Source organism: Aptenodytes forsteri, unplaced genomic scaffold, assembly GCF_000699145.1.
Source record: "Aptenodytes forsteri isolate BGI_AS27 unplaced genomic scaffold, ASM69914v1 Scaffold155, whole genome shotgun sequence".
NCBI classification, from domain to species: Eukaryota; Metazoa; Chordata; class Aves; order Sphenisciformes; family Spheniscidae; genus Aptenodytes; species Aptenodytes forsteri.
The window spans coordinates 5,325,880-5,335,316 of record NW_008794446.1 but is presented as its reverse complement, the minus strand read 5'-3'; the positions used below and the strand labels follow the sequence as shown (position 1 = coordinate 5,335,316).

Below are 9,437 nucleotides of genomic sequence, written 5' to 3'. Positions count from 1 at the left end.
GAAAGGCTGAGAGAGTTGGGGTTCTTCAGCCTTGAGAAGAGAAGGCTTCAGGGAGACCTTACTGCAGCCTTTCAGTACTTAAAGGGGGCTTATAAAAAAGATGGTGGCAAACTTTTTAGTAGGGCCTGTTGCGACAGGACAAGGGGGAATGGCTTTAAACTAAAGGGGGGTAGATTTAGACTAGATATAAGGAAGAAATGTTTTACGCTGAGGGTGGGTGAAGCGCTGGCACAGGTTGCCGAGAGAGGTGGTGGCTGCCCCATCCCTGGAAACATTCCAGGTCAGGTTGGACGGGGCTCTGAGCAACCTGATCTAGTTGAAGATGTCCCTGCCCCCGGCAGGGGGGTTGGACTAGATGACCTTTAAAAGTCCCTTCCAACCCAAACTATTCTGTGATTCTATGATTCTATTTTAGATGTTAAATGTAACTTCTCAGTTATCTAGCAGATCTGTGTTCTGCCTTTTCATGGGTTCTTCTTTGGTTTGTCCTTATCAATCAATACTTATTTCTGCTTTTTCCTTCAAAATGTAGTAATTACTAATGATTACTTTAAACAGTGTTGTCAGCTGATGGCTTAGTTTCTACCCAATTCAGGACTCTAAAAAGCTTATCCCTACTGAATGCTTACATGCTCTTAGAGGCATCCTGATTAAGATGATTGTCCCCATCAGTGAGGACTTTCTTGAATCATTAAAAGATCTTGAAATACATGTCAAATTTTTTCTGAATATATAGAAAGACTGAAGAGAGGATAATGATAGAAGAGTTTAGATAAACACAGAGAAGAAATTTGTTGGATTAGGTCTTACCCTTATAAAATTTCTCCTTCAGGCAAAGTTTAGAGTATCTTTGTGGCTATTAAATTAGAAGGATAGGTTTGATATTTTGCAAAAGATCTTTGAACCTATTTCACAATGGCCTGGCTTGCTCCTGTTTTCATTTCATCTAAGGCAGTGCCACTTTTTCTTGTTTCTGCTTTTATCCTGAAGCTGGAAAAGGGAGAAGAAAACTTTCTCATGTGCTTTTAAGATTTCTTTGGCATTGTTATTTCCAGAAAGTTTGGCCTCCGGGCATTTGAGGGCCCTGGCTATTGGCACAATTAAATCAAGTGCAAGAGGCACGGAAAAAAAAAAAAGCTAACTTTCCGTAGCCAGTTGTGATCTAGACTATTTTTTTCTCTTTGCTTTTTTTTGCTCAGCTTTTTTAGATAGAATGAAGTGTAATGCGAATACGTTACTCAGGGTTGCAAATAACTACTTCTAGCATTTTTCTTGGCAAATACTAAGGTGTTGGGAGATCTTTTGCCTGGCCTTCAGTGGCTTTATTATGAAAGATCTCCATTCTTTCAGACTTCCTTTCCTAAGGCCATGTGTGAGAATTTTATGTTTAATTTTTTAAACTTTAGTTATTACTAGTTGTGTAGATGAATTACAGCAGCTTTTTTAAAATGAACTGTTGTGTGAAAGATACAAGCTGAAACTAATTAATGTGAATCAAAACAGATCTGCCTGTTGGAATTCTGCTAGGCTGTTCAGACTTGTTTTATGTGGAAATCAGATCTTGCTCATGATCTAGAGTTCACTCTTACCCAGGTGAAAGCTGTTTTCTTTGTTTTGGTGGAGGTGAACTGTGGGAGTCAAGAAGGATCAGAGCAAGAATTGCAAGTGGCCTACGTTCCTTGTTATGGTTATTTGTGCTTTTTACTTCCTGAACAGTCACAACTCTATCTAAATAACAGAAAACAAGTGCTACAGGTAGAAATGGTGGTTGGTTGGTTTTTTGGGTGGGTTTTTTTTTTTTATATTAACCATAAAGAGCAATCTAGCATGCAGAACCTTTTCTGGGACGTGGAACAGCTGTACAATTTTGTAAAAAGACTGCCTTGTATCTTGATTAGATAAGGGAAGAGGAAATTACAAGGATGTTAGCATCTTATGTAAGCATTTGAGTATCTTTCCAGAATTGGGATTTTTATTCACCTTCTGTAGTGGCTCTGAGTAAAACAGATACTTCAGGCATGAATCTTCATAGCCTTTTAACTTCAGTCACCTAACTTAATTACATCTGTAGGCAAGTCAAAGACTGCTTTTGTTTTATATTAACAGAAAATGTTAATTTGTTCCCACTGCTGTCTAGAACCCTATAGTTTTATACAGTTTTTGAAATTACAGACAATATTCTCCATCTCTTTGCAAATCTTCTCTTTTTCATTCAGATAGCTACAAAGAACCAAGCATATGCAGGCAAAGAAGTACCCTGGGTGTGGCAATGCATCTTGTGTTTGCTTTTCACTATGCTAAAAGGAAATTTTTTTCCTTTTATGGATGAGAAGTATTTAAAAAAACCACCAACCACAGAGTACCCCTTTATACTGTTGTCTTGTAAATGGAATATGCTGCGTTTTTTAAATTGCAAAGACTAATCAAAATTGGGGGAATTACGTTTTAAATGAGACTACCTATTAAAAGACTTTTTTTTTTGGTATTGAAGACTTCCTTCATTCTTCTATGTGTTAATCAAGTCTGCAGTGGGTGTCACAAGGGCGGAGTTGCATTTTCTTCTGAAAATTTTTGAAAAATAATTGTGAATTAGAAATTGGAGAAGGGAGATAGCAACCAGAGGGTGGAGAATGCGTGTTGGGAAAGGAAGGAAACAATGATAGAGCAATAACCCAATTATAAAAATGGAGGGATAGGAAAGTTGTGGGGTGGTGTTTTTTTGTTATTTTTTATATTAGAGTTTCATTAGTTTGTATTCTTCACCCTTTTTTGCTCACACACTAAAATTCTAGGTTACTTTTTTTTTCTTTGCTATCTCAGTCAAACAGACTGAGTATCTGTGGGAGATACTACGGAGAGACTGTGATGGTGATTCACAGGTGGCTGCTTGATGCAATGACGGAATTGTACTTTCTACCATAATCCTGTTCAGAGTCTTGCTTCTGTGGTGACTGTAAATGCCTCGATGTCGCTTTGTATTGCTTTCCTTTTTTTTGGGGAAGCTGATAAGGAGCAGCAGTAAAATGCAGGAGCTGACTTCAGTGACTGTCAGGCTTAGATGGGCAACTGAAAAGTAAGCCCCAATTTGCCAGGAAAGAGTTTTCTCAGTAATATCAGTGGAGACTACAAAACTGTGTTTGGACTAGGTTTATTTTTACTATATTCTTTTTACTACTGAAAGTATAAAAAGAACAGGCTGTTTCTTTAATGCATTTACCAGTACGTGGTAGCTTTAAATTCTCGTATTTATTTTTAAGATTAATGCATGCACTTAATTTTTTTTTCTGTTTTTTTCTCCCCAGAATTTAAACAAGCAAGCCTATGATTTAGCAAAGGCTTTACTAAAGAGGACAGCGCAAGCAATTGAACCATACATTACTAATGTAAGTGAAGACTACAAACAAATATGGAAATAAATACATTTTTAACTGAGCTGTATTATAAAAAGAATGGATTGCATATAGTCAAATAGGGCTGTAAAATAACTTTTTACAAACTCTCAATTGTTCTTTGAGAGAATTGTTATATTAGTGAAGCACTGCATAACCTGTCCTTTTGCATCTAATCCTTTACCATATAGAAACTACTAAGCCTATAACAATTTTGATTTCTGAAATGCAATGGACAGTTTACTTTCTGCTGTCTCAGGAGACCTTGCTCTTCATTTCTTAATGTGACTGGAAGACCAAATGTACTTATGTGTATTGTTCTGATAAAAATATATGAGTACATTGTTCTTGTGGCAAAATTCTTTTTCTTGTAAGGAGATGACACTATATAAAAGCTAGGAGAAGTTGAAGGTAGAGCAGAATTTTGATGCCCTTGTCACAGGAAAAGAAGAGGAAACAGAACCTAAGAATAGATAGTAAGGAAGAAAAACAGCATGTGGATTGAGGGTTGTAGCCAAGTTGAGTGTAGACATCATAGACATTGCAAGAGAAGAGGGATGAGAGGAAGTAAAGATCAGACAGGACTATGCTCTAGATTAAGTTGCACAATAGAAAAAAAAATATCCTTTTGTTTTTTTAAATAGTTAAGGATTTAGCAGGTCTCGTGGCAGCTATACAAAACCTCAAGAGCTTGAAAACAATAGAAAACTTTCAATGTTTTTTGTCGCTTTCAGACTTGTAACACTTGTGGTACTTGGAAAATGGGTACCTTCTAAGATTTAAAAAAAATCTTCAGTGAAAACTCTTACTTCAAACCTGCTGTTTGGGAAGGTATTGCTAAATGGGAATGTGTTTTTAATGTTCATTTGTAAAGTTAGATTAAAAACTGGGTGACATTTTGTGGGTTTTAAGGAATTCTGTACAATAAGAATCTTCCTCTTATGGAGAATATGCACATGCAGTCTTCTGTTCTTGTTTTTGCACAAGTGGGAAATATTACGCTGTCTGGTTTCTCTGTTTTGAAAGTTATTTTCTTTCTTAAAATGTATTAAAGACACAGTAGGAGTTAGTTGCCTAACCAGGAATATATGCGTTCCAGGCAACTCTGTATCCATATCATGTATATGGCGTCTTTAACTTCTAATCAAATGCGCTTATCTGTTATTTTCTAGTCATTATTACTAGAAACTGTTGACACTTCCTATTGCATCACTTGCTGGGGTTCACTTTATAACCTTAAAAAGTGGTAGTTTTCATGTTTTTAGTTTCTTTACTGATATGATTAACCTCGTCAGGTACAGAGGGTCGTGATGTTCATCTGTCCCAAGTTTGGGAATAGGAAATTGACGTGCCAGTTAAGTGTATTCTGTTGCCTTAGTGGCAGGTGGAAATAGTATGATTTGTTTAGCCCCCGAGTAGGAGTTAGTATACTCCTATTTAGTTACTTCTTAACCATCTATTATGAGAGGATATAGTTGAAAGTAGTGTGGAATTAATATTTGACATTGGAAAATATTTTCTTTAATGAGAAATATGAAGCTTCCCTCAAACCTGTGAGGTTTACCAAGAAAGAATAATTGATAAACAGCTGCATTATGCTGCTTGAAAACATAAATTCTGGAACAGTCAGTTATTATTTCCTATGCTTTTACTTACAACTCCTTAACCTGTCAACTGCATAGTGTAGTAATTAGCCAGTTGTTTCAGCATTGTTTTGACTAAATGTTAGAATGCTTTTAAAGTGATTGTTCTCAATAGTGAAATAACTCTAAATATAGTCACATTATAAAAAGATCTGAAGCACTGGAACTCCTCTAAAGTTGTGTTTCTTAAATTATTTGTAGTCTTGCTGTGGTAAACTAAACATCACTTTTAATGTGTTTTCCTTTATGTGTAATATTGAATACAAAGCAATGATATTTTACGATTTCTGCTACAGAATCCTGATCTATGTGTGCCCCCACCCCTTTTTTTTTAATTGTGGTGAAATAAATGTAAGATTAAAAGGTAGATTTAGTGGTAGGCAAGCATAGTATTTAGAAGACTGGATATATACTCTTGTTATTCATGTATACTCTGCTTTATTTTCCAGTTCTTCAATCAGGTCCTCATGCTTGGTAAAACGTCAATTAGTGACCTGTCAGAGCACGTGTTTGACTTGATTCTGGAGTTATACAATATTGACAGTCACCTCTTGCTTTCTGTTCTACCACAGCTTGAATTCAAACTTAAGGTAAACACTTCTTATACTTTCTATATGTTTGAAACGTGTGCTTTGACTATTAATATGATTTTTTACTGACAAGTTCATCAACTTATTTGGCATATAAAACTAAACTTATATGTAGAACATATCTCTGCATTGTTTAAAGGAAAAATCATAAAAGCCCTCAAAAAGAGTAATTTAACTTCAAATGTATTAACCCACAGTGCATGTGTGCATACATTTGGGTTTTGGTTGTTTGGGGGGTTTTTTGGCTTGTATCTTTCAAACAATAACTTGATTTTTTGATGACTTGAGAATCTGACCTGTTTTGTTCCTTGTTCAGAATCGTGAATTTTGTTGGGCTCCGTGTTAATGGAAACTCATGTACTGACAATTTTGTCCAAATAGAAGGTCTGTGACAGGTGGAAACAGCATTGGACTCTATAAATATGTCTTGTTGTCATTGCTCCAATGACTTTTATGGTTTTTCAGGCTTATTTCTTATGTCTGAAGGATAGCTAGTGCTAGCTATCTGTTTTAATAGGTGGGTTTTTTTCTTACTTTCTACCATTTCAGAGTGTCTCCGTCACTTGGAGAAATTCAGTATAACAGCTGGTACTCCCTTTATTCTGCACTACTTTTATTCTGTTTGCCATTCTGCAGGATTTCTGTGGAAGTGGGGAATTTGATTAGTTTTTGTATTACTGAGTTTGAAAGTGATATATTACAGAACTTGAGGGCTAATGTGCAGTGGGCAACTTCTAAATTTGCATGTATTTTTATTATTGAGGACAGATTTTTAAGTTTGTAGAACCTTTGGCCTGTTCTCATTGCAATATTTATTATCATAGTGACTTATGTCTAATTTTTTTTCACTAATGTTGCTAGGCAGGCACGCTACATTTGTTGGATGAGTTGTTTTTAATGGTTGTAGCTTTCCATTCACATTTCTGAAAGAAGTAGGGTTCAATTTACTGCTTGCTGTCTGTGTCTTAAAGTAGACCTTTTTCAGCCTTTAATTCCTGTTCTTACAGATGGTGAACAATTATCATTCTTAGTCCAATAAAAACAGTACTTCTGCAGCTGAAGCTGTTATTCAAGAGATTTAATCTTAACTGCTGCCACAACCTTTTTTTTTTTTCATAGCCATAATTGCAGTAACCTTTCCATCTTTAGGTCCATTTAAAACTGCAGGTTCTTGAATTGTCTTCCTGCTCCTTCATTGACTCTCATATTCCACTATTTCAATACGAACTTCTTTTTTTTTGTATCCTATTTTACCTTTGGAATCAGCAAGTTTAGTAGCCCAATACTGTCAACCTTTTCTACACCCGCCACCCCATCCCCCCACCCCCCCCCCCACCCCCCTGAAACTACTTCTGGTCTCTTCCTTCAACTGGGTGATTTCAGCCCTAGCATTACCATGTTTTCTTTGTACCTCTTAATTTAAAAAACATTTTTTTCATGTTTGCATTTCTGTTCTTTGTTTAGTATACTCTTTTTAGATGATGAACGTGTATTTTGTTGCTTTTCATCTCCTTGATCCTTAGTGTAGTTTTCTCTTGGTGGCGTAAAACGTTGAGGATAAGGTGTTTCACCTTTGACGTTTGTAAGATCCAGTTTAACAATGTTTCCAATAGGCATGTACATTCTAATAGTTACATTCTTACTGCTCTTGTTCCTCTGTCTTGTTGAACTCGGTATAGTTTGTAGCTATTCAGAGAGCATGGTACAGCTTCTGTGTGAATCATCTTGTTGCTTCAGGTGTGTGTTTTTGATGCCTTAAGTAATAAGGATGAATAATATATGCCTATTTTGTCCTGTTGGCTGTCAAATGTAGTTTGACACATCTTTTACAGAAAAAAAACCCTATATTTGGAATAGGATAATCCTGGTTTAATCCTGAGATGCTGGAACAGGATGCCTGGGGAAGTTGTGGGTGCCCCATCATTGGAAGTGTTCAAGGTCACGTTGGACAGGGCTTTGAGCAACCTGATCTAGTGAAAGATGTCCCTGCCCATGGCAGAGGCGTTGTACTAGATGATCTTTAAAGGTTCCTTCCAACCCAAACCATTTTATGGTTCTAAATGAGTTGAGAGGTCTCTGAGATCTTTCTGTGGTTAAAAGGGTATTTTGAAGATGAATGTTCTGAAATGTTAATGAAATATGGCCAGCCTGTGGTTTTTCTGAGATCAACACAAGTTTGTTCTTTATGCAGACCAGCCAGTGATGATTAAATACTTTCTACTCCAACAATAGCTGTGGCTTTATTCTAAACATCAGCAGCTAGTGTCAAGCATTTTTAATTCAGGTCCAGGTAAATAACACGTTAGTGTGTTGAGAAGAGTGTGATTTCCATGAAACTCAGTGCTTATGGTAGAAGGCAGCTAATGTTTTGTTGCTTTGAATGAAAAGAAACTGGACAGCAGTATTGCTGTTAGCTTGACGAAGCCTTGGATCAGGTGGGTAGTAAAGGAGAGAAACATGCTTGGCAGCCCATGTTGAAATAGAGGAGAGGGGAGATGTCTTTTTGAATAAAGGTCAATTAAAGTTAATGATACAATAACCACAAACTTCAGTGAGTTCTGCATATCATTCAGAGCTTGACTAGATGGGTTTGGCTTTTCTGGTTTTGGTACATAGTATTGCGTCTCTTTCCATGCCCATAGTTTAAGAGCCTTGCCTTCTGAGCTCACTCGCCATAGACTCTCTGCTAGGTTTTTAAGTAGAAGTTTGTGGAGTATATTTAGATCAAATGCATAGTTTCACAGGGACGTCCAGTTTTTGTTCCATGAAATTGTCTGATATGGCTCTTGAATATACAGGTGTGACGATAGAAGTCGAATACTAGGGGCAAATACTCAAATAATGCTTATGGGGTAGTGGGACAGTTACTGTATTCCGAGATCTCATATGGCTGCTTTGCTGCTAAAGAGGTTTGTCATCTTAAAGCAGGTGAAGTTGAAGGAAAGCTGTGGCTGTTGAGGCACACTTGAGGAGTGAACATGTGTAAGAATGATCTCATCTTGCATGCCTTGAACACATGGAAGTGGACATGATCTGTGCTTTTCAAAGATAAATTGGGTAATTGTTCTCTGTGTTTTTGAAAACGTGCATTTTCTTTATAATTGGCTTCAAAAGCAGTGAGTAAAAAAAAAATTTTGGCTGGATGGAGTAGCCTCATGGTAAACTTCCTCTGAGTAAGACACCAAGTGTTCTGGCTCACTTTAAAGCTGATGCTTTAAAAAAAAAGTATTTTCAGGTGCAAACTTGGCAACTTCTGTGTGAATTTGAACAGAACCCTATATTTTTGATCACTTCAGTGAAATTTAATTTAAAAGAAATAAATGGATTTCTTAAAGCATTTTCTTATGTTTTGCTGTAGTTTGAGACATTTTCATCCAAGAGCCGTGCTTTTTAAATTCTTTTGACATTGTCTAAAAAGGCTTTTTGCCAGTAGAGAATGATAAATGGTTACTTTCATACAGATGTTAAAAAAATTTTAAATTTCTTTTACTGGCCCTATCATGTAAAGCCTGAAGAGCAATGAAAGTCAGCTCAGTAGGGCACAGGACTTTAAAATAATTGGGAAATAAGAATTAGGCCTCCATATTGTCAAGCAAGCAGGGCAGAAGACCAACTCGGCTGAACAGGGAATTCCTCGTGGACCTCAAGAGGAAAAAAATTGTATGATCTCTGGAAGCAAGGTCAGGCTTCGCAGGAAGATTACAGAGCTGTTGTTCGTATATGCAGGGAGAAGACATGAAAGGCCAAAGCTCAGTTAGAGTTGAAACTGGCCAGTGTTGTGTCAGATAACAAGAAGGGCTTTTTTAAGTATGTTA

At 36.6% G+C, this 9,437-nt stretch overlaps 1 protein-coding gene across 3 annotated transcripts in view; it reads left to right on the top strand.

The window, feature by feature from the left end:
- Positions 1-9,437, top strand: part of PDS5B (PDS5 cohesin associated factor B) — a 102,916-nt gene that overhangs the window by 17,359 nt on the left and 76,120 nt on the right. For all 3 annotated transcript variants that reach the window (XM_009290202.2, XM_009290204.2, XM_009290200.2), the window contains exons 6-7: positions 3,303-3,383; positions 5,482-5,622. In XM_009290202.2, coding sequence (XP_009288477.1) covers positions 3,303-3,383; positions 5,482-5,622 — 222 coding nt within the window. The remainder of the gene's footprint in view (positions 1-3,302; positions 3,384-5,481; positions 5,623-9,437) is intronic.